This window comes from Centroberyx gerrardi, chromosome 8, assembly GCF_048128805.1.
Source record: "Centroberyx gerrardi isolate f3 chromosome 8, fCenGer3.hap1.cur.20231027, whole genome shotgun sequence".
In the NCBI taxonomy this organism is placed as follows: Eukaryota; Metazoa; Chordata; class Actinopteri; order Beryciformes; family Berycidae; genus Centroberyx; species Centroberyx gerrardi.
Window position 1 is genome coordinate 10,265,464 of NC_136004.1, and position 26,448 is coordinate 10,291,911.

Genomic DNA, 26,448 nt, shown 5'->3' on the forward strand with positions numbered 1-26,448 from the left:
GTTTCTCCTCTCTCCATAGCCTTATGAATGGGAAGTCACAATATAGAGAGAGTGCACTGACACTTTCCGCAGGTCTAGCAGACTCTAGCAGACTCTAGCAGACTCTAGCAGACTCCAGACTGAAGCAGACTGCAGGGCCGTATCTCCACACGGTGAGTCAGTAAGCCTGATAAGTAGCGGACATTCCACAGAGAGACAAGAGGCCCCCGGGCGCTCCGCAACCCAGCCTCCTCGCCCACAACCGCTTTGATGTCAATTAGCTGTCGGTCTGCGGCTCTCGCCTGATCGACACATCTTCATCCAGACTCACTGACCTTTGCAGAGGAAGCAGAGGAAGGAGAGCCGCCTACCTCGCGCGGAGAGCAACACACTGAGCGCGGGGGGGGGGGTAATAAATAACAGCGTCAGAAGAAGCGCGATGAGATGACACAGCAAGAAGTTCGACATCCTAGAGAAAGACAAGACAGGAGCCGGGAAGAGCTAAGGTGTGTAAAAGGGTAAGGCGTGTGTGTGTGTGTGTGCGTGTGCGTGTGTTCGTACAGAGCAGCTGTGGTAAGGTACATCAAATGGCGTGGGGGAGATAAAAGCCCAAACCACAGGCAAGAGGAACAGGGCTTTGCCAAAGCCGAATCAAATCGCGACTCCCGCAGCTCAAGAAATAGATTATAATCTCCCGTATGTCACCATCCCGTTACCAAATGCTCACACGATGAAAATTCCACTTTCTTTTTCTTCAATTACTCCGAAGCGGGTAATATGCCCTAAAATATTCAATTTGCAGGCTCACCAGGTAAAATCCATTAAAGCCAGCCAGTGATGCCAATTGAATTAGGGTTGCTTCTTATAAAGCATGGATTCCCTATTCTTTCAGCTGAGTGGCTCGGCTGGCACCCCGTCTCTAACCACAAGGCAAAAAGGATTAGGAGGAGACACCAGCCACTAATGCAACGCCAGAACTTTTCAAATCATGCAGAACCACAGAGAGCCACTAAGAGCCGAACATGGCGGCGAGACCGCGAGAGGAAGGGATGCGGCCTGTTAAAGGCTCAATTCGTAAATTGCAGCGCGGCACCTGCCTTGTTGAAACGCTGTCATCCAACTGCTGGCTGCGTTTGTGTCGTGATTTTGTTGGTTTGAAGACACTTTCTTCACTCAAAGACACAAGGCGTATGTGCCGCCATATGGGTTTTTACATATATTTTGAGGCTGTAAAAGATCTATCACACCTCTCATTTCTCTTCATTCTTCACAAAAGGAAAAAAGATGAGTAAGTGTTTAATAATCACTGCCAGCAGCCCTACAGTGTGTCATTTCCCATCACACCGTCTCCCTATGGCAGCCAATTCTCTCCTGATGCCCAGATTGCCGCTGGGTGTCCTGACCCCTATTATCAGCCTCAGAGGTCTTCTGCAGAGTTAATTATCGCCGGAACTGGCGGTGCCCTTGGCCTGCGCACCGGACAATACATTAGTCAACTGTGATCGACAGGTGACAGAGCCTATGACAGGCCAGGTGACATGGGATTGAGGAGGGCAGGGAAAGTTTGTGTGTATGTGTGTGTGTGTGTGTGGAGGAGGGGTGGGGGGGTTGGGGGGGTTGTACAGTGTGTCCTTGTCCTGTTTATGTGGTCAGAGGGCTGAGGACTGCTGATAGACAGACCTGTCAGACCAGAAGCCCCGCGGCTCTTAAGGAGTATACACAAAGGCTCTCCTCTATCCCTCCTGGAGACCCATGTCTTTCAGGTTCCTCACTTTAACGTCCCCACACACATACACACACACACACACACACACACACACAGACACTGCAGTGCTAGGTGCAGGAGCTGTTTGACGGTGTCATCGTGAAAGGAGAGGAGAACTCCGTATGGACTCAGATGTGTCTGCGTGTGCACGTTGCGTCTGCACGTGCATGAACATCTGACTTTTAAGGCGAAGTCAGTCACATGCGTCGACGCTTCTGCTTTGTTTGAACTGACAACCACAACTCAGCTCTTAAAATACACAGCTGACACAAACTTAATCAACTTTACCAAGAAAAAAAAAATCCACAATACCTGTACCTTGCATTTGTTGTTTGGTGGTGTATTGTTCTTCTTCCCGTGGATAACTGGCCAAATGGAGACACATGTCACAGCGAGATACTTCCAGCACAGCAACAATGGAGTTTGACAGCAGAATTTTTTTCAACTATCTAAAACATCAACGGTAAACGTCAAGTTTCGGTGTCAGTCCCTCAGAATCAAACAGGGAGGGCGTCTTTCTAGACTCACCATTTTTGCACCGACATTCAACAAGCATACAAGGAGAAATCCATCACAGAAGAGGCAGAAACACCAATTTCTCCACCGACAGCAGCCCCGATAGACCAGAATGCAATGCAGCCACAAGAAGTGTTGCGTTTTTCTTGACTGGAAATCTCACTCTCTTGCTTATATGCTATTGCTATTTCTCTCTCCACCTACACATACAACCAAACAGAAATGTGGGAAATCACTAACTGAAGTAGACAAAGTAGTTTGAGAGAAAGTGAGTACAGTAAGAAAAATAAAGTACATTTCAGCACAAAATAACTCCTGGAATGCATTGAACGTGACAGATTGATGACATGCAACAGTCTAAGAGTATCCAAGGGTGGACGTTCCCTTTAAGCGTAAACAGCCGATGCAACACATGAAATTCGATATTTTATGGACAGGTCAACTTTTCCTGGCAGTGTACCTATACTTTCAGGGCTTCTACAGCGCTGCACTGTTTATCTACTTTTGAGTACAATCATCAGAGGCAGGTATTTTCCCTTGGCATGACCACAATGTAGCATATACCATATGCCTCATGAATTATTCAGCACATTTACTGAGCCAACGACGAAGACACGGGTCTACACATCATGTCTGACATGGCAGAGGACATGGAAAGGTGGAGCAAAACAACAACACAAGGTACCCCACCCCCACCCCACCACCACCCCATCAACACACACAGAAGGACCACACACACCTGCCTGTGCATATTGCATGAGAGAACCAGCTATAAAGACACCAAACCAGGCTACACTGCCAACACTTCCTGACATTATCATTACAGACAACTACACGCTGAACTCAACCAGGCATCTCTTCTGCTGCTCATGCATTTCCCCTAGCCTACATCTCAGGGAGTTGCTCTTCCCTCATCATCAGTCTCCTGCCATATGCGGCGGAAACGGTTAACGCGTGTGACAGTCGTCAGCGCTGGGCGTTAGTAAGTGGATGTCGTGTTCTATGTGAATTGAGGACGCGCATTAATTGATACTTATTTCATGGCTAGTTCTTTCATTGACAGCGCCGTGTTAATAAAGAGGCTGATTTACGAGCGGCTCGGTCGCTCCCTATGGCTGTGATGACTCAGTGTCAGGGCGATGCTGAGGAGAAGGATGGAAGAAAGGAAAGGAAAGGAAAGGGAAGGAAAGGGAAGGAAAGGAAAGGAACAGAAATGAAAGGAAATGAAAGGAAAGGAAAGGAAAGGAAAGGAACAGAAATAAAAGGAAAGGAAAGGAAAGGAGAGAAACGGAAAGGAGAGGAATGGAAAGGAAAGGAAATGAAAGGAAAGGAAATGAAAGGAAAGGAAAGGAAAGGAGGAAAAGTGGTAAGATCGGGAGAGGTCCCACTCTCCCTTTTCCATCTCTTCCTTCTCCTCCTGCTTTTTAATTTCCTGCCTCTTTCCTCCCTCTCCTTATTTACTCCCTACAGTCTCGTCTCCTTCTTTCTTCATCCTCATCCTCTCTCTCCAACTTTCACCTGTCATCCTCAGCTGTTGTCTGTAAGCAACCTTGAGCCAATCCATTGTAAACACGCGAGTGCACGCACAAACGCACACTGTCCCCACTCACTGCTAAGTGCACATTATTTGCAGTACGCTTCATTTCACCTTAGCTAAGGCTGTTTACTTGGCGTACACTGTGTGAGTTAATGAGATTGTGACAATTAATGACACTTGTTTACAAAGCGCCTGTGATGTAGATGCTGAAATGTCTGTGATGAAATTCTTTGCAGTGGCAGCAGCCTACTTCAAAAGATAGAGACCATTAGGTAACCGCATAATCAGAGCTGTGCTCGACCGTGTACATGTGTGTTTGCGTGTGTTGGATTTTAACATGTGTGTGCGTGTGCATTGCATTTTAACATGTGTGCATGTCCCTGTTTGTGTGCATCCTGGGTGTGACTACAGTGGCAAAGATAAGATGCTACTTCATAGAGCAAAAGGAAAGATCAAAGAATAGACTCTTCTCTTTAGGAACAGATGGGAGAATATCAGAAAATTAACGATGAACAATCACGCCCCTGATAGCCTTTAGCCTTTTTCCATAGTGATAACCCATCAACAACAACATGTCTAAACAATGCAGAGCATCCAGAATACTCAATAATAAGTAAGACTTCATGGTTGCATGATAGTCACGGCTTTTCCTCTACCTTTCCTGTATGAAAACACCAAAACTCTAAAGGCGGCACAGCGCACTGCATGATGCTCAAGCGGCATTACAAAATATTGTGAAATGAATGCACTATCAACCCCCTGCACTTCAGAGACTCACTTTGTTTGAATTTTAATCTTGCTGCACATCGGTGTAGAGGGGCTTGAAATCGCCTCCCCAATGTTTACTCAAGATATCTTAAGCTATCTCTGTCTGCGGTAAGGAAGCAGCACGGCTCAGGGTTTTCCCCGGGCTGCCATCGGCTTTAAACACATACAAAAGACGCGCAAACACTGTCAGGGCATCAAACATTAGAGACCCGAGAGCAGGCTGCTCGCAACCGTATTGGTCTCCATGCTGTGCAGGAGGCGGTAGTGCGGCAGTTTGTGAAAAAGATATTGTGGCTTTTTACCAAGGCTCAGGAGGATGGATATAGCTGACACTCACGTCCTCCGCTCAGCAGCAAGGAGATGGGGACGTCACACAGTAAATTGCCGACTGAACAGGAAAGCTGGATCCTATGAAATTTGCATTTTAAAAGCTACAGTACACAAAAGTGTCAAGAGCCACTGCCATACAAGATGACACTGAGAACCAGGAAGAAGTGAGGGAGGGAATATGTGAAGGGAAAGAGTTAGGCTCCAGTGAAAACCGGTGGGCGGCGGATGAGGAAACACATGAGGCACATGAGGAAACACCACAGCACAAGTTTTTATTGTAGATGTTGGCAATTTTACACCTACACCGGCAAACTGCCCCCTCTTTAATTCCTTTAACATCCATCTAGGTCAGTTTGTCCAGGTGTGTGTGTGTGTGTGTGTGCGTGTAGGTACGTGTGCTTGTGTACATCTGCATTACAGGCCACCTATGCTGATGGCCATGTTACTGATCTCTTCAATTTCCATACATCATGTGAGCTTTACCTTCCCATCCATCCAATCCACAAAACTGCATTTTGCGCTCAACTCATTTTCTTCTCTGCTGGGTTTTTGATGACTTGTTCCTCTCTCCTATTCACAATGGTACAGTAAACACTAATCTTTGTGGGATGGCATTTCAGGACCATTTTGCCTGATTTTGCCTTGCCTTGGCAAAAGGACTCCTGGTAGAGAGGTGATCAAAAAAAATCCATAATCTCTTTTCTTTGCCCTCAAGGTGACATCTGTTTTAAAAGAACTCTAATCTGAGCTGATATAAAAGGACTTTTGAAAAGCCATTCCACTGGACAGCTTGGTGTGTGTGTGTGTGTCTGTGTGATGTGTGTGTATGAACCTCCCTTTGCTGCCTCTCTCTGTCCCACAGAGGAAAAGTAATGGTGTAAGAGCCAATCATTTTGTGAAAAGGTTCCTCCAAAAGCCCTCACGCTGGAAGAAAAAGAGCTGAATCTCCACTCTGTATTATGAATAGCATTATGTCTTTAATATGGAGAATGAGACAAAACCCTCTGATTGAGAGAGGCTACTTAGGCTGAAATGGTAATCAAGACGGTCACTAAGCTTTCTCCTTTGCTTTATCTGATACTATCAGTGATTTTAGTCTCTTTCATCCCTCTGGTGTTGCATACTAAATACAGCCACTTCATGAATATTTTGAAACTTGTAATTAGCTGAGAGATGACGTGGGCTGAATGCTATAGGGGTTGCACAGAATGTCAACTTGGCCTAGGTAACTTGGAAGGCTGAGCACAGCTGAAGGTATCACCCTGACCCAAACAGACAGGCTCCTCTCTGGCTCAATCTGCGGAGGAGAATGGCTGGTTGCTCCTAATGGCATGCTGTAGCTGCATCCCTGTCCCTGTCCCCGGCCAGCTGGTGGCTCCCCTGCCCGCTCCCTTGGCCCCCCTCCCCCCGGTGTGGGGACAGCTATCTCCCAGTATCAGCTGGAAATGTGATGGATGACAGGTGGAGGGAGAGAGAACAGGGCTCCTCAGAGCCCGTCAGGCCTGCTCCCACTACCCATTAGTCTTCCATTTAGCCCAGCGCTGGGCCAGCCACCCTGATCACACACACACACTTGAATTTTCTGGTCAATGATGAATCCCTAACCTTCCTGGGTGCAGGATGCGCCCAGAGCCTCCTTTAACAGGATAGAAAGAGGCCACCGTGGTTCATCTCTCTCAGTCTTCAGCCACTCTGACCAACCAGTTCGCTCCACTCCTCCTTCCTTACTGCCAGATAGTGATTCATGCTAAAGGAAAGGCTGTCATATTCTCACTGTCTGTCTAGGCTTGATACACACTGTGAAGGACAGGATTGCTCTCTGCTGGAAAGGCACATAAACAGTAGAGTGCACTGTAAAGGGCTCCGTCACAGTCAAACAACAGAGAGGTTTTGAATTCTTAACTTGACAGTTAGGAACATTGGGTCAGCTGTTTTAGGATGCTGTTTTTCATTCACTCTGGTGCCAATGGGCTTGTTGTCGGGTCTTTGTCGAGCACCAGCACTTCTCTCCACAGATCTGCTGGAATTGTAATTCCGCAGCTGGGTATATAGGTGCATCGATTAGGCTTGGGAGATCAAGTATGGAGTGACAGGCAGAAAAGATCACAGGGTGCCTGCTAAGAATCAATTGGCAGTGCTGATCAGCCCCCTCTGCAGCCCTAACAAGGCCCAGGCCTCTGACATCTGCCCCGGAAAAACTCATGTTGAACACAGAAACATTGACATCGGAGGCACCAAATGAACAAGTAAAGGTTGTGACCTTTGGAAATGCCAGCCAGTTGAATAACATAACCAAATTTGGAAGTGCATGTAAAATGCCACAGTTCAGCATCTGAGTGGTCAAATCCCAAGGTGTTGTGGTGAGAGTGAGACAAGCTGGAAATACTGAGCAGAATGTACCTCCAGTAGACTGAGGAATTAGAGGAATAATACCGCTTGATATGTAGTCATACCACATGCTAGCATTATCGAGATGTGATTCAATCAAGTTGAGGTACAACATCTCCATCAAATCGGTCATTGAAACAAGAACCCCAAGCGCCGTGCTGTAAGGGTAAGCCAAATATTGCATTATCCCGCTGCAACTTCCTGGCATAAAATCTAATCTTTAAGTCATTTCACGTTCCGGCTCCATATTCTTTTACGAGAACAGGGTCTCTTCGGGTTAATAACAGTTTCTTCCAAAGATTATTACAGGAAGAAAAGGATGAAATGTAAAGATGGGAGCTGCATTTTGATTATGCAGAGCACTCTGCACAGTCCCATTTCCATCCAGGCATTGACAAAATGTAAAAATGCTTTATCAAAACAGTATACTTGACAAAAGAGAGACTGATTTGTTTCACTTTATATATGATTAAGAAAAGGTGTTTGCCGATGCATAACTTAAAGAGTTTTGCACTTTGCGCAGCACATTTCCTAACTTAGTGTGATGAGTGTATTTTCATATAAAATCCATAAGGACACTGTGTATTGCTGGTGGCAACAAGCAAGGTGCCATCTAATTTAACAAGTACCATATCACATTAAGTGACACTTTGACACTGACTGATAAATGTTGCAATTATAGGCAGGGGGGGTTTGTTGAGTTTGAAATGGAGGATTATTGTTTTCCCACACACATTTGCAAAAAACTAGAGATAACATGGTGAATGCCTTTGCTAATCTGTGCTAACAAGGGGGATGCCATCCCCTAACACACCCATTAAATCTCCCTGATAAAAGATACAGCTGTTGCAATCAAATTACAATGTTGAGGTGCCCATGAGCAAGGCACTCTGCTTCAGTGGACCTACTCAGTTGCCAACAGTAGAAAACTGTGGTTGTACTGGACAGATCCAAGGTGTGTATGTGTGTAAGAATGTGAAGCAGGGTGTTTCTGAAAAAGAGCATGTGTGCTGAGCAAACTTTCCCTTCATAAATAAAGGTTGGAAGAATATAAGACATAATGCAAAATGGGGGAAAACAGTCATCTTTCAGTCACGTTTAAAACAATCTACAGCTTCTTTTGTTCATCATAGAAGTCTTTTTTAGAGACAAAGATTAACTACCGGGTATGAAAATAGATGGTCATGTTGTCATGACCTATGATACAATGGATTATGCTTACTGAATAAAAGTAAACCCACGAACATCATGGCAAGCTGCATACAGGCAACCCTACACCTATTTTTCCTGAAAGGCAAAACAGCTGCTGGGAACAGAATATAATCTGGATCAGAGAAGCCTCACAACAAGCAGAACTCAAAGCTGCCCATAGCGATTAGAGCATGTAGGGCATGACTTGGAAATGTGACACCGAAAACCAAGGTTAAGACTGAAATGGTGACTTGGTTGTCACTCCTTCGCCGGGGGCGCTTAACATTTTATAATCTGCTGAGACAATTTAAGAAGAGAAGATTAAGAGAGACTGAGCAGAAGCTCCTGTAATAACACTTGTCAAGATTGATGGTCAGCAGCGGGAGAAAGCAAACCTCTGAGAACAAAGAGCCATTTCACCTGTGACAGAGAGATGCGTTGGTAGCCATGGAAACATTAGCAAAGAACAGTGAAAAAATATGCATGTGAGAGGATAATAAAAATGTGTTTGGATTTGCAGGCTATTTGGCATTCGTTTGTAATTACATGCCTTGAATACAATTTTAACACAAACAGGTTTCCTGCTTTCTAATTAACATATGAATGAGGATTAGGCCACAATGCTCTCATGCTCTTGTGTCATGCTCTCTGCACAGTGATATACATTCATAAATCCAGGATCTGATGTTTGCTATTTCTACATTACGGCATGATAATATCTCGGTGTCATGGTTTCACGATATGCATGTCACCGCTACCGCATAGCAATGAGGCAGCGCCGGGAAAGAGGGAAAAATCTATCTATAGTGTGGAGGCGTGATGGGGCTCTGCCTGAAAGCGCGGGTTCGATGCGGGTCGGAGGGGAGCGGGGCGGCACCGGTGGCCCACGAACGCAGTGGGCCGCACCTCTGCCTGTGTCTCACTGTCCTGATCCCTGGATGCAGCCGGCCAGATACACACGAGTTGACACACAAGGTAGGGATGAACAGAGCAAATCCCACATTTGGAGTGGTTTCCAACAGGGTTTGGCACAGAGGTCATCAGAAACAGGACAAAGATTACGTGCAAAGTGTGGGATTGGCAAGGCGACCTGTAGACCAAAGAAATCCACCCTGAGGATCATAACAGGTTAAGAGAAGCACATCGGCTCTAAATACCACACTAGTAGATAAAACTGGATGGCTCATGCAAACCTGCATGTGAAAATGTAATGGTGAGCATAATCGTACGATATGCCTCTCTTGCAAAATGGAGTTATCAGCACAGTGAGGTTAAAGAGGGCAAAATAAATGGAATGCATCCCTCTTTGCCTTTGGCTGGACAGTGCATTTCTTTTGGAATCAATAGAGAAATAGAGCAGACACTGATTATGTGGGCTCCCAGTAGAGCTCGTGTCCTTGGGCTTTTCACACATTGCACACCATTATGCCTCTTAAAAGGCCAATTCTAAATTAAATTTAAACAAGACAGCCCTGGTCAGGAACATTAAAACATCCGATTGGAGGCATTTTGCTTTTGAAGCTGACCCATAGAGCTTTTTTACAGACAGTGGGAATATACCGTAGCTCGAAAAGTATTTAGTTGAGTGTTTATTTACAATTGCATTGTTTGGAAATATTGGAATAAGATGCCACCCTATTGTGGTTGAAATGGGTTGGAAAGTTGAAAAGTAACATAGGCATCAACTTCACTATTTATATTTGTCTAAGAAACAAATTCCAAGCATTTAAGCATAAGCCTTTAGATCAAAATGGCTTTAAGATCATGAAAAACATAGTACATTCAATCAGGTGTGTCCAAACATTTGACTGGTAGTATATGCAGAAGCTGTTTAGATACACAAAAAAATCAGAAATGCAGCTTGAACACTCTAAAATATGGATTAGAGTAAATAAATCTTGTTTTGTAGTGTCATGGAAATGTTTCTAAATCTATTCACAGATAAAGACTGTGGTGACAGAATGCACAAACGGACAGCTTAGGCATTCTCACATGCATCTAATTAGAGGTAACATCATGTCCTCCGTCAAACTTCAGACTCACAGTGTAAACTTGAGAGACTGAACCCGAGGTCATCCGCAGTATTTTCCTTCCCAGACACGACTCGAGGGCGGCGCTATTTAAAATGTAGTTTGTCTTCCTGAGGAACAGATGGCTAATAAACATGTCTACTACATTTTTAGAGTTTTGATCAGAATTGTTTGAACAGACTCCATTTACAAGCAGCTGTTCTTCAACTATTAAATCCCTGTCTTTTTGTTTGCAGTGTTGTTGATGTCAGTGTGACTTGAGAAAAGGAGTGCTTTCTCCAGCACCACTGAACAGGCTTCTCTATTGCTTCACTGACTGCACATTCTGTTTACTGTACTTGTGTTTACTTGGATGAGCAATTTACTCTGTTCCACTTTGTATATGAAGCTAAAAGTACCAATTTCAAACGGTTTTGCACAGAGCTGCCCCTGAGGGTCGGCCATGTCTGGTGCCGTCATGGGCGCCATCCGACCATAAAGGCACCTAGGGAAGTGGGGGAAAACATTCAGTGAGAAAGTGTGGCTCTGTGTCTCCCAAATTGGAATCCATTCATGGTGTAATACATTTGATTGCACTTTTATGTCATTAGCATTGTTGGAAAGATAATCATCCCTTTTATCATGACCTTTCATGACTATCAGAAGAAAATGACCATCATCTAATTGCCTTGCCTGTTTTTGCTTATCCTCATTTGCTTACTGTAACCACTAAGAATGCAACACTAACTGCGAGATAATTACCCACTCTAAAGTGACAGTCAAGAAATAATACAGCCAGGTACAGTGACCATGAAAACGAATATACAAATAATTATGTTTATTCTTACACTCCCCCACTCCACCCCCTTAAGAAACAGCATTAAATCAAATTCCTTGGCTCCTAATAAGCTGAACATCATTCAAGGTCTCCTGGAGGGCCTTGAAGTCTCTCGGAAAAAGAAAAAGTTAAACTGTTATTATTATGATTATTATGATACAATCCAGCTGTGACCCAAAGAATCAAGGTTGAAGTGAATCTTGGCTGAGACTTTAGCAGACTTGAGAAGGGCTATATAAGACATATTTCTAGGGGCATCAACTCTAACATGAAAGGACAGAATTGGTTTTGTGTATGTACAAAAGCTCTGCTTCACCAACTAATGGGAGACAGCCGCTTTTGGCTTAGCTTGTGCGTCATATAATGGATGTGAATAGGGATAAGTGTATGAAACTATATGGGCGAATCAACCTATCACTCATTTATGGAAAGAACTGTCATCTGAAAATCATAGGAGGCCATTTACCTGAAATGGAACATTTTATATCAACACTTGAATCAGTTATGTGGGATGAACATCTACTTATTAGCCTCGCAGAATCCATAAAATAATTAGCTTAAATTAAATGTGAACAGCAAGCACACAGGGTCTAGCTTAGAGACTGTAATTAATTATAAGCAAAATGCTTTGATCATGTTTATGCTTAGCAGAGAATAAAAGTGTGAGGGGCAAAAGATAAGTAAAAGACTAGGGACTGAATAAGCTGACCCATTAATTAGCACTCTATAATGGATAGAATGAATTATTATGATTTAATTTAGTCATTCTACAAAGAAATAATTGCCGCTGCATGTATAATACGGAGAAGGAAAATGTATTGTGATCTTTGGGACTCTATTCTTGTCAGTATATTCATCAGTAGAGAGAGCTTGGCCTCTATTAACTTCAAGCAGGGCATGATGATTGTGACGAGAGAGTTATCTAATATTCCTCAACATTCAATTAGCATGCTAATCTTACCTGTAACAGTGGGTCAAGGCGGTTTCCAATGTGATCAGTAGCTCAAACAGAAAGCTAAATATCTACGAGTAAATACTGAACAACAATGCTGGTTCAAATGCGAGGAAAGGAGTGAGATTGCACCAACAGAATTATTATTCACCTTCCTCTCTGAAAGCCCTTTACTGTGAAGTCTATAAGCAGAGGCAACAGCACACTGCAGCCGGTCCTGTGCTCCCCTCTGATATGCTGCACTCTACGTTGGATGTGGACATAAAGAGTAGAGAAGAAGGAACAAAAACACCTGCTATACAACCAGTGAGCATACTGTATAGTAGCTGTGTTGCACTCTGATTATATATGAATGGCGTTTCTGGGCCTACAATACTGTATTTTTACCAAGGGAGTGCCAACTAGCAGGAGGAGCCCAGGCAGGTGATACGACCCCCCATGGAGCCGTGTGGGAGAGATACGGGGGTGCGAGATGTGGGAGCCATGCACCACTCTGTTCTGCTCTGTTACACTACTGCCATTTCTCTGTGTATCCAGCTTTTGGCAGGAGTGTTTGTTAACAGGACCTCAGTCACCCGCTGGCGAGGCCACAGATGCGCCTGTGATCCAATCTGCCAGCTAATAAAAATGTAAGAACTTAATGGGATACATTTGAATCGGCAAGCTCAGCATAAGAGGCGGCGAGGTTTGACACCTCGTAGTGCCCGACGCGCTGCCTTATTGAAAACGTGAGGAGAATCCTTACCGCACAGGGGGGAAAAAAAAAATGACTCCGCAATGTTCACATGCGCTGTGCTTTGGTGTCCATTTTCGTAGGCGCATTCATCATTGCGTCCAAGAGCCTAAACGGAAGAGAAGCATGTCTGCGAAAACCAGACTGATTCAAACGGCTCCAAGAGTCTACTGTTGACACCGATAGCCACTTTAACGGAAAGAAGCGACAGTTTGTTTTGGAAATGCACAAGCACTCCGCTGCTGCTTGCCAAATCATATTCAAACCTCTCCCAGTCTAAATATAAACAAACAAAAAACGAATTATTCATGACTACTAGGAGACATCTGACAAGATTCATTTAATGCATGTTTGACCCCCTCTCAGATACACTTAGTCTTAATCGTCTATATCTGGTCTCTGGAGTGATTCTGTCCCCCACTTTCAAATGGAGCAACTGCTTCAGGAAAATGGCTTACGGCTTCAATGCCCACCAATAAATGACAAGGCATTTTCTTAAGTCTTTCATCACATTATTCTCCCCTGCAGAACCGGCCCAGTGGCTGCTGATTCAGTGCCTGTTTATAGCCAGCGATGATGGCTCTCAAAAGCGATTGCACCATAATGAATCGCATATGAGTATCTGACCGCCAGGGAGATCTGTGCGTTGTGGTCTCATATATGTGATAAGAGGGGGGGTCTCCCACTTGGCACAAGCCAGCTACTACATTGTATAAGTAAAGGCATTGTTGTCCATTACTCAGCCTGAGCATTTATGCAGAATTAAAGTTAATTCTGTTAATTATTAGCTTTACGGGGGCTTTTTGCCACAGTTGACTGGCTCAGGCCATTAGTAGTCAGCAGCTAGAAGCCTGGTGTTGAGACGTGATGCCTTCAGTTCCCCTCACCTCCCTTTCTGTCTGCCTGTGAGTGAAAGACCAGTAGGTTAAGACGATGTACTTACTTGCCATTTTTGGATGATTTTAATGCATACTATGCAGGGTCAGAGATTAACGGGAGTTTGGGGCAAAAATCACTTTGAAAGTTCCCAAAAATGCCAAAAGGGCAAAAAGTACCCTGTTTTGCATTTCAGTCTGTTCACTGTTTTTTTGTGTTGAGTTGTCATATATTCATGCGTGACTGCGACTACTGTCCCCTGTGGGCCACCGTAGGTGATTCATAGGAGCCTAGGACTGGAGAAGTCTTTCCATTGCGTTCTGGGCAAGAAAAACGGGGCGGTTTTCGATCAGAAAACAACCAAGCAAGCAGCCTGAAGCAGTAGAAGATGTCTAAAATTGTTACTCTTTTTATGTGATGGCATATTATGATTCAAAATAAAACAAATATTTGTGGTACAAACTGAGTGCTTATTTCCCAATATGCAATGCAAATGTATTATTTGAAAGTAAAATTGCCTCCAAAAATGCCTGTAAAAATCAGATCAAGGGGGCAAAAAATGTTAATTTCTTAACCCTCGTACCATGTTTTTATGTATCCCAGGTGAGAACAAACACGGTTTTCCACCTTCTGTGGACAATTAATTTGTCATTAATCTAACTCTATTAATTCTATTTTATTCTATTCTATTCTGCTGATATTTTAGGCCATCGCTGCGTGCATACATTAGTTAAGTGTTGTCCATCAGCACACATAATGAAGCGTAATGGTAGATAATTTGTTCACTGACGCAGTGCCTTTTAAAGATGAGGCAAATTGATTCTCCCACAGTAGCTCATACTTTTGGTATTCACAGTGTGCACTGTGTTCACAGACCTGTCAGCACACATACACAAACACACTCACATACACACACACACGCGTGCACACACACACAATATGATTACACAAGCCTGACAGTTTTATTTAAATCTGTTTGCAGACAAATGTTTGGTAGAATGTTCTCCATGGGGGGCAAATGATTAAACAAATTGCATGCAGAAAACCAACAGTGTTTATCTGCAAGCGCACTGAAACACACAAACAGTCCTGTAGGTGTACAAGACACACGTGCATGCACACATATAGCACAAGCACAAACACACAATCACACAAAGTAAACATGCTAACATACTACCCCCCCACCACACACACACACACACACATATCTATATATATGTAAGGCCAATTTGTGAAAACTACATGAAAGTATAACCATAGCAATCACATCTTTGCACTGATGATGACACAGAATTTTGTGTCATTACAGTCAATTTTATTCCAATCTGTCCTCATCTCAGTGCCATTTCAGGGGAAGGCAAATGACATCCAAGGGAGCAAGATCACACAAAGAAGTCTTCAGAGACATTTCTAAGACCTAAATGTAAGGTCACTCTCAAGTTGGATGCTATCGAGTGTCATAACACACTTGACTGTGTTATTGAGCTAGATATTGATTTGGACAAAAGTCAAAAAGTTGGTCGCACACACATAATACCCTAATGAAGACAGCTCAGGAATTGACGGTGCGAGCATTTCACTCGCATTTGGTCCTAAAAATAGATGTTTGCGAATGGGAATTTCACAGCTTTTTATGGCTACACTGTGATTTTTAACTAAATGCTGTCGTTGTGATCAATGTGTTGGCCATTGTTTTCAAAATTACAATTCCCAATTTGGTGGTGAGTGAATGGGCAACAATCAGGATCCTCAGTAGACTGGGCTGTGAGTTCTGGAAGAATTCAGTATGTGAGCTACTTTGAAGAGATACAGACCCTGTAAAGAAAATGTACTGTACGTTAATAACGAGAATGAGGAAAATGAGTAGGATGGAGCTGAGGTGACAAATCAAAGTGACAACAACGCCAAAAAACGGTGAGGAGATGGAGCCGCCGCCAACTCTACTGCTGCTGCCACAGGTAGGATATACACGTACAAAAAAACAGTGGCAAACAATGTTCCACTGGTTAGAGTTCACCAACAACTTGATGTGTTGCAAGTACTACAAGGCTAACTTGAAGGTGGCAGGCAACTCTTCTTTTGTGAAGGGGAGCCCCCATTTGACAAGACGCTGTTCTTAAACACATCTCAAGGAAACACATACAGTGCTGCGGCTTGTACCTGGCCAAACAAAAGCAACCGCTGGTGGCAGTTGTAAGGAGGCAAGTGGTGTTATCTGTCACTCACATACACACACACACACACACACACACACACACACACACACACAAACGCAAAGAGTAATACTGGCAGATGAAACGTGAAATGTCTGCCCACTGCTTATTAATAAAACCTGACACTTTAAATTTGTAAATGTGTCCCTAAATTTCTTTCCGTACTTCTACATTTTTTAAAGCTGAAATCCGGGATTCTAATTTGAGGGTTTGATTCTAAGTGTTCTAAGTTGTTCAGACTACAACCAAACAACGAAACAACTAGTGGAAGTATTATATTATCAAAGAAGGTGTAGCAGCCAGTGCCGCTTGTGTGACATCAGCTCACCAGTAAACAGTTCCTACCCTAGTAAAAATGGCATCCCAGGACCAGGTAATTTGATTTTGTAATGAAATTAGGTAATAACATGGCTTATAATGGTGTAAATATTGCGACTTGACAGTAACAGCAGCCTATATATGCTAGCATAAAGGCCAGGTTGGCCAAAAATTATTTTCAGTATAAGCTCTAGGCTTACAATGGTGGGATAGCATGCTAACTAGCTAGCGGCACTCGGCTACCCGGTGCAGGTAACCTGTGTTGGCTAATAGCTGGATAGTTAGCTGACTACCTGGTCAAAAATTTCAATAGCAGTCTATGGAGAGCGTCTCCAATCATGGTAATACTGCTAATTGGTATTCTGCAACCTGACTCCACGGTCAGATGGATAAAATAAACTATTTATTACTGGAAAAAAGTCCCAAATTCTAGCTTTAAATTAGGAGCACGTGCTCCTATGAAAATATGTTACTGTCGAGCCCTGCTTTGCTGTTGAAACATTGGTCACTTTATCAGTAAATTTCATATTTTTGTATCGAAGCTACTGGTGTGCAACCACATTTTTGACTTTTATTCAGTGTTTTTCTCCACTGGGCTGCATCCCATCACTGTGGTGGTGTGTGCTCCGTTCTAACTTCTGATTATTGATCCAACACAGAGTTCTCTACAGCAGAAAGTGAACATTTTTTCTGGAGAGTAAGTTACATATACAAAAGAACTGAGAAATAAGCTATAAGGAATTTCTGTTCTCATTAAATGCTGTGTTACTTTAATCGACTTGTACTTTAATCGACTACTTTAATCTATTGTTAAAATGATGGCTCAGCATGGTCAGGGAGGACAATGCACATGTAATGACACTCACTGTACAATGAGGCATGCTGTAGTAGCATTGCACCAAGATAGGAAATAGGGCAATTTTCTTTTTGTGTGCTTGGTTTCTTTATACCACTAGAGATTGTGCAAGAGGAAAATATCCTTTAAAGTCACTTCCATGCATTGCATTTCATTTGCATATAAACCATCTAATACTGAGAGATAATAATGAATTATCAATGACATGTAACAATCCTAATTGCTGGCACAATGATACCGGAAAACAAATTATGCTAACGACTTCAGCTTATACATATTAAATGTAACAGTCTTTTCCTTCATTTGAATCCTTTGCAATGGGGAGGGATTTGATGGTGTGCAGAAATCTCTCTATTCTTTGAAGACATTATAAGGAGTAATTGCACTTGATAAAGCAAACAGCTCTGGAGTATGAACATGTTACTGTTACCCATCTAACACAGCACAGCAGGAAAATATCAAATTAGAATCCAAACACAGGAATACACCATGATTAAAGAGCTAATCCTGCCTAATCCTGTTTAGTTCACAATCATTTAGTCTATGATAATGTCCTTTGACATTGATAAGCCATTTTAAAATCATCTTAAGACACGTTATAATTGCCAGTATATCTAGCAAATCTCTACACACTTTGCAGCACCTGATAATATAATGATTGCCACATAATGTGATAACTTGTCAGAAATATAATAAATTGCTGGATATTGCAATGACATTAACCCTAAACCCATTAACTGGCATTTATTTAACACATTTTTAACAGATGATACAATAAGAATATGTAAGAATAAGAATAAGAATATTACTAATAATAATTGTACTTGTTACATGATTAGTCAATACTATTACATCATCAGTTAAAAATATGATACATCCCTTTTGAAGTAATTGCCAGCTATTCAACCCATTTTCAACCCATTTAGAGTGACATTTTTAGTAGATTTGGTTATTACATAATCCATCAGTTGCTACACACTTGCATTGTATCATGAAAACAAGATGAAAGATAGATAACGGTGCATGTGAATACCGTAGTACTCTGAGAATACTCTCACTACAGGGAGCTGTAGAAAACAGGAGAACTGATCTCAGGAGAATGTAATTAAATAGGTTTAAAATATGTTATTCCTATACCCTGATATAGTTCATTCTGACTTTGTGAATATTAACTGTTGTCTCCCCTAACCAGAAACAAGAGATGTCACCTGATACACAGCTCAGCATACAGTAGAATTAATTAGAAACAGAGTAGATGAGGTGACAGTGACAGGATCCTGGATTGTTGGATGAAAGCGTACATGTTGTTCAGAGCTCATAGCACAAAACTCACATGCTTGTAACAACCATGTTCACAAACACTGATGAGACTCTCCAAGGCCATGTGACCTCTTGAAATGATTTTAATTTAGTGGGCAATCATAGCCCCAAGGCAATAGCAGAGACGGATAAGTGTTTTGAGAGATTACGGCTACATTCAGCGCAGTCCACAAACCAAGTATAATGAGTGATTGAAATTTCCTCAAATTAAAGTAAGATCACATTGTGAACATTTGGAGAACACTCTTATTCCATTGTGCCCTATAGTACCATGACTATATGCACTTTTTTCAGCATGGGTGAACTGGATCCCTGTGCCTCCTTGGCAGTGTTAGTGCCATGCTCTACTCTTTCAGCTATTTGTAGGATGCTGTCTTTAGTATATCACAGTCAAACCATTGGCGATGATGGATTTGAAAAATGTCAACATCACCATTATTAACAATAACCAAAATAATCAGCTTCATATGATCTTTCAGGGAAACATTTCTGGTTCAATTTACAACAAAGTCATTTAAGTTATTTCTGGTGGACGACATATCAAAGGAAGGAGAGAGAGGAAATGGAGAAATCTGCTGATAGTGTGTCACGGTGATTCATAACTTATGATATTCACGAAATGCACCAACTGTTTGACAGTCCACACCAAAATCCCTCTGAATTTGAAAGACGTAAACTGAACTTTCCTGTCTCTGAGTGACACAGCCTAATAACACAGAGGAGGCCAAATCAAATCAAAGCCCATCAAATTAAAAGTAGCATGTCAAGACGGAAATATTCCAGCAAGGCATAACATGCTGGGCAGCCACAAAGTAATAAATTGGCTGGATGATTGGCTATTAAAAAACATGTGAAATTAGCTTTCACTGCATAAAATCTATCACAGCATGAGCCTTTGAGTAGATTTGAGGAAGGTTAAAACTGAGTTGGAGAAGAGGAAAGAATTATTGAGGGTCTCACTGGCCATTTTCATTTTCTTTGGAATTTAGCCTTTTTCATCCAGTGTATCAGGGAAGAGGCCATGAATACAATACAGATATGTTGTTGCCCATGTTCATGTTGAATAAGGCACACAATTCAGAACAGGAATAGGAAGGATTTGGCCTTGAATTTTGCCATTACGTGTACCAAACCAGGTATCTAATAAACATTTTAAACTAAAATAAGGAAAAGCCAGCAGTGATATTTGACAAATTTCACAGGATCAGAGGTGCATCCTGCATTCAGAGGTAGACAGCCAATAATGTCTGACACAGAGGTGTGTAGTACACAGATGATAATGATGTTGTGAATATAGAGATCAAAGTCTCCTCGCTCTGGTGATTAAGCGTCCAAACAAATGCATGTATGAGGACAGCCTTATCACCTAGGACCACACAGAGGCCTTTCCATATCTGTAGCTCTCAGATGGCCAGCCTGGGCCTGCCATGTGCGCCGCTGCCAAATAAAAACACCACAGGCATTGCCTCTGTGGCCAGCCTGGCCTGTTCATTTCACTGATGAAAGAGATCATTCTGAGTTTCTCAATTTAGAAAAAAACTTGTCATTGCCTTATCACTCCAGGACACATAGCCGGTAATTAAATGTTGCACGGGAAGGAAATAAGTCTGGCAAAATTTGTTTGGCTTGTTAAGACTTCACAGCTATTTTATTATTACCTTGACTCCAATTTCAGGGCTAAAAAACATTCTGTATCTTTTTTGTGAGCTGGTATGATCTGATCTTCATTAGCAAACCGCTGGCAAAAAGACAATAAGAGTATTAACCTCTGCTTGAAGTTTTTTCTTTGTGTAAACATTACGTTATACTGCAAAACTACACTTGCATGCTTTGCACCTTGCCTAAGCAGAAAACACTCCTATTCAGCATATGGCTTGTTTTCCTTTACGCAGGTTGATAAATTGGCTTGACCCCTCGTTACAGCATCTCCTATGGTTTATAAATGTTCTAAACCAGCGTGATTAAGATCGGCCTCAGTCATTACACTAATGGACATGCATTTTAATTAATGACATCCTCATTTGCATTGTGTGTTAATTATCTAAATCACTTTGTCACGTCTGCACAGTGTAATTAGTACCTATCTACAGCTTCAATGAATGTAGTAATTTTCATAAGATAACCATGTTCTCTGCCTATTTTGCTGAGGAACAAATTAATGCTTGGATAACCTGACTTAGGTTACTTTCTTTATGGAGGCCAGACAAAAGCAACAAAATAACGTCATAATCCAGTTACTATGAAGTTAGCTCTAAATTTTACAAAGGATCCCACCGGCTAAACTCAGAAAAACTGAACTTCTAAATATGTCCATCATTACATACAAAACATGATTATCTTCATTTTACAGCCTGATTTAAGCTGGGACTACACCGTCACAACAATTTTAATAGACACTAGTTCCACTAAAACAAATAATTACATTAAGGCTTTTACTGTTACTATTGCATAACTCAACGGTACTTATGATTTATCCAAGTTCAATGTATATTCTTTAGGGAACTGTGAAACAAATGGTTAGAAAATATACAAAAGTCAATAGATGCTGGCTGCAGAATTCCACTGCCTGGCATCCCTGCTTTGCCCGACAGAAGAAGTCTGCAGCCAGACACTTTTCATGGAAGTAGAAGAAGAAACATGTTCTTACCTGAGAGTAAAGATCTCCACAGGAGAGTAGGCTGACACAGTGATGAAGGCGGAGAATGTGTCCCTCTGTCTCATGGGTGTGGCCGGCACCATGACCATGAAGTTATTATCCAGCCTGTGCTCAGCGAGGGGCGGAGGAGCGGGGTTCTGGTAGAGCCTCACGCTGCCGATCCTCCTCAGAGGGGTGGAGGTGTAGGAGCCGAACAGCCCTTCCTGGGCCGAGCGGATGTAGTTGTCCTTCCTCGTCTCCTCTGTGTGGCACTCCCCTGCTTCCGTGGACTGCAGCATGTAGTAGAGCTCCACCGCGGTGCCCTCAGACACCTCGAGGTTCCTCTGGCGCCCCGGCACCACGCTGGGGGGGCTGAACCAGCCGGCCAGGGGCTCCAGCTCCGCCACGCACAGCCCCAGCTCCCCCTTCAGCTGGCACGTGCCACGCACCTCCTGGGTCTCGTGGAAAGCGAACATGCGGACGCAGGGCAGCTTGTCAATGGCACTGTAGTCGTCCCAGTCCCTGCCCGCCACATAGAACAGGACCTGGACCTTGGGCTTGGCCAGGTGAATCTTGTTGTTCATGATGAAGGTCTTCACCTTCCAGTTGACGGTAAACATGGAAGAGGCAGGAAAAGTCCCCGGGCTCTGGAGGAGCTCCAGAGGGACAGGCTGCTCCACAGACAGAGGCCCGTAGCTGGCATTGACTGAGGGCAAACTGCGGGCCTGGTAGATGAAGAAGGGTTCAGTCCGTGACAGCAGGCTAGAGTTCCTCATGAAGTCCTGGTTGGCCTCTTTCAGGAAGAATACCGAGTCAGCGCTGAGCACCTGGTAGTTGACAGGCAGGTACGTGGGGATGGAGGAATATCTCTGCAATCCCTCTAAGACTCGACAGTCAGCTACTATAAGACAGAGGAGAAGAGCTGAGTCAGGACAAGCTCACCACAAGATCACTTGTTGTAGCCTACTCTGCCAATAAGCCTTTACTGTATATGAAGAGTCTTTCAGCAAAACTAGAAAGGCAGCAGTGAGTGACAGTCATTTGGATCAGTAGAAGAGTGGTGGCACTACACATTTTCCCTTTAAGTTCAGTGACAAAAGACAGCAGCTGTGTTATATTGACGACGCAAATATGCTTCTGTTCATTGTGTTGTGTTGTAGTTAAATTATCATGGCGTGTCACAAAGGCATTACAATGTTTTAACGCCTTTATAATCTTTCTGGCTCACTCCATGAGCTATATATTGAAGCTGGCACATATATGTCCCAGTAGACTTGAAATTGTGAGAATGCTGTGAAGTGATGTGAGTAGGGTAGGGTGTGTGCTTATATCATCATGAAAAATACAAAACATGACATTAAAAGATTAGGCCCATGCATCTTGAGAGGTTATTTTTTTTGTCATTTTCTAGCTGGTACAGATTGCAAAACATCACATCCTAATGTTTAGTTTTCACTCTTTATTTCACCAGCACCTGGAAACGCGGTAATGCTGCAGTATAAATTAGCTCCATAGTGTAATATCAACCAGTCGGAGTGAACCTCCAGCTCTGCCAAATGCATTCCGCAACTCCGTCACCCAATTCTTAGGAAATTGCACAGTCAGTAAAGGTTCCAACACAACTTAAGAGGCACTTCAAAGAGGATAAATACCTAATATATACTGTGGACTAAGTGGAGATAAATTAACTAGGCTAAGAAAATAAATATCCACAGCAAACAGGGGCCTGTCTCCCACAGCCAGTTCATCATAGTCAGGGTATCTTTGTGATAGCTGGCTTCACAAAACCTAACAATGGCAATGTTGTGTAACTGGTCTCATGAAGGTGGTGATCACCTGGCTCTGTCAACCCAGGATTTGCTATGGGCACGCTCACATAAAAGAGTAACAAATAGCCAATCACATGCAACATAGACAGATCAAGAGAAGCGTATGTAAAATGAGATAAGATGACGCTATTGATCTCCGTGGGGAAATTAGGCCGTTGCAGCGGTAAAAGTAACATGATTCAGTGGGGAAAAGGAAATAAGCACACAACTAGAATATAAAAAGAAGCAATAAAATAGTAGAAAATATTCACACAATAACACTAATAGACGATGAATAACTGTGGGATTATGTAAACATATGCTGCCGACAATTCCAACACGTTAGTAGACTGTAAAAGTGGGTAAGAGAAAGAAATGGATTACCAACATTTGCGTTCTTTTCTCAAGAAGAACAAACTTGAATGAATAAATATGAGCAATACAAAAACATTGTAACTGCAAACATAATGCTGCTGCCAAGCCTAGAGAGGATTGCTGGAGTAAAATTGTAGATAGTATAAATGCGTAAATAAATAGTCTTACCACTGCCTGTCATTAAGGGACAGTGGTCATACTTTTCATTGATACAATACTATGTCGTCATGTACTCCAGGGCTGCATTGCATCAATCAGTCTCAGGAATCATATGAAAGAATTTCAGCACTTAATATGCATTTATCTTATCTCATGCCCATGCGGGTTATTAGACCTGTGAAAACACGGATTATAGAACATGAAAGAGCCATATGCAGGAACGATGTCAAATCTCCCATAGCCAAACGTTTCCTCCTACTGTGTCATAGAGCAGATCAGCAAGACACGCAGGGGTGGGAATGTAGAACAGAGGTTACTTAGGGCAGAGTGCAAATGGATTTCCTATATGAAAACTCAATACCCAGATGGTCTGAATGAAGAATTATCTCTTGCCTGTTTTTTCTAGCCTTTTTGTAACTCGTGTCCTTTCTTGTACAGCCCTGACTGGATATGCAACAATTAATTTCTGTAGTCTGTCTTGTACTTAGTGCATGCTTTTCATGCCAAGCTATACCTAGTAATTGTCTGTATTCATGCAATTGTATAGACCTCCTATAGCCTCATTTCCTTATTGTCTGATTAACTAATTGTTATTTTAAAAAAGGCTCCAGGATCCTCTGGGAATGGTGATGCCATTTTTCCAGAGAGTTGATTGGTGAGGAGATGGTTTTTTTATAAGAAGGTTAGGTGCCTGAGTTACTATGGTGATGTACCCCGCTATAAAGTGAGCCACCATCCGAAACCGAGAAAAAGTCTGGGTTAAGCCCAGAGTTAACTCTCTACTCGCTTTGTGAGACTGGGCTCTGGAGGAGATATTGTGCAATTACTGTATATTTAGGTGTAAGGAAAAGGTCTGGCTTCCAATTAAATCATCAAAAGATGTTAATCATAATCACAATTAAGCCACAGTGCAGGTTAACTTCTAATGTTCAATAACAAGTGCAACATTTTCTCTAATGGTACATGCTCTTGGGAGGGGACAGGTTGACAGTCCCTTTTGTATCCCCTGTGGCCCTATTGGTCGAGGAACCGCACTACACACATATAAAAAGGTTTTAATCACATTGAGAGTGGGCTTTGACCTTCTTCTCAAGAGCAATCTGCTGTGTGATTACACTCCCACCGCACACTCCCATCTTCACGCTGGCTGCCAGAGGATTTCATTCCTTAGCCCACCCTTGTAAATCAATGTCCTGACAATTTACAAACCAGCCGGGGATTTGTGATTCATGATGCCCCTCATGACCTCAGTGCTGCCCCGCTGAGGGAGGCAGGGGCGCAGGCAGGCTCCACCTCTGAAGGGCATCACCACTATGTTTAGGGACTCTCAAACCGGGCGCAGCACCGGTCCCACATAAAGCATCGGTTAACTGCGTCAAAGTAAACACTCCGAAGCAGACCCCCGTCTTTGCGACAGGGAACACGGACTACCGAGCAACAGAGCGCCGCAGAGCAATTTGTATTTTTCCTGAACAAGCAGGAGTTTTGTGTTGTTTGTACACGGGAGGCACTGTCGTATATGTAGCTTTACGACACTGACAAATGAAAAGCTTGATAGTCCAGCAAGAGCAAAGCAAGACAGAACAGTCAGGAACAAAGTCATCCTCTGGTCCCTGGGTGGTAATGTTTCCACTCCCAAGTCAGGGCCCTGATGTCTCCACTGAAGTGGCAAGCCAGGATAAAGTGCTCTCTCCACAGGCCCGGGACCTCTCTCTCAACGCTGTAATGAGATTTATTGTCTTCACAGATGACATAACAATGGATTTAAATCTGCCTACATGCCATAAGCGCGCACTCGCGTGCACACGCCCACACACCCACGCACACCCACACACACACTTTAGTGAGACTGCAGACACAGGCCACTGCCCACACCTCGTTAGTCAATCATGAAAAATTGTATGTTAGGTCACTGATTTCTTTTTCTTTTGTTACCAGCTGTCTGGGGCAAATCCTTAAGCGGCAGGCCCATTTGTTTAATGGAATTGACTTACAGATTTTACAGATTATATAGCAACAAGAGGCTATTTTAAGAAAGAAAAGAAACTAAAACGATAACACTTTGAGAGAAAAAAAAATGTGTGTGCTCCAGAGAAAACTGTTCCAAACTTAATGTAATTCTGTAAGGTTGGTTGATTTAGTTTAATTTCTGCAAGGCAACTCTGATAACATTTAATACAAGGGAACTAAAAAACAATCCCAGACAAAATGAATGAGTCTGATCTTAATTACAATTACAAGTGTGGGTAGGGCTTTTGAATAAGAACACACTTATTCACACACACTTACTCAAAGCATTTTAATCTGTTTGTGAGCAGTTTAGGAATTCTCAAATGAAAAGACCTTGTTTAAGAGAGGAGAGGAGTTTGGAGAAAACTACTGAGTGGACCTATCAAAGGGGCTGTTTGAATTCTATTTAAAGCAAAGCAATGATGCACATCTTGTATACAAATGCAATCTAAAAACGCAGTCATCTCTTAATGATATGAGTAGCTATTCTAGTGGAAAGGAGGAAATGGAACAGAAAATGAAAAACCCAATACAAATTAAGATCTTGGGATTCCTGTTCCAAAATATTAGCGTGTCAAGTAGTTGGACATATAGCAATTTCTCATGGACAGTCAGAATCACTGATAAACAAGGTTCAAAGTGGTTGGCTTGGCTGCTGAAGCATGACTCAGTCTAGCAGGTGGACTGGATAAATTAGTTGGGCTATACCTAAGTTCATTGGACGCAACTTTCCTAATGGTTTTGGTTATCTTCAGACTTTCTTTAATGAATGCTTTGTTTTTAATGAACACTAATAGTCAAATCAGGGAGCTTAAAGCATGCGGCAATGCAGGTAGTCTTTGCTGCAGTGGCTGCAGCACATTTTAGTGCAC

The 26,448-nt window shown here is 42.7% G+C and overlaps 1 protein-coding gene across 1 annotated transcript in view; it reads right to left on the minus strand.

Moving 5' to 3' along the window:
- LOC139933657 (transmembrane protein 132C) overlaps nt 1–24,702 on the minus strand; it is an 87,301-nt gene extending 62,599 nt beyond the window's left edge. The window contains exons 1-2 of the mRNA XM_071927807.2: nt 24,630–24,702; nt 21,237–22,146 (exon numbers count right to left, since the gene is read on the minus strand). Of these exons, the coding sequence (XP_071783908.2) occupies nt 21,237–22,146; nt 24,630–24,702 (983 nt within the window). The remainder of the gene's footprint in view (nt 1–21,236; nt 22,147–24,629) is intronic.
- Nucleotides 24,703–26,448: the final 1,746 nt, after the last annotated feature.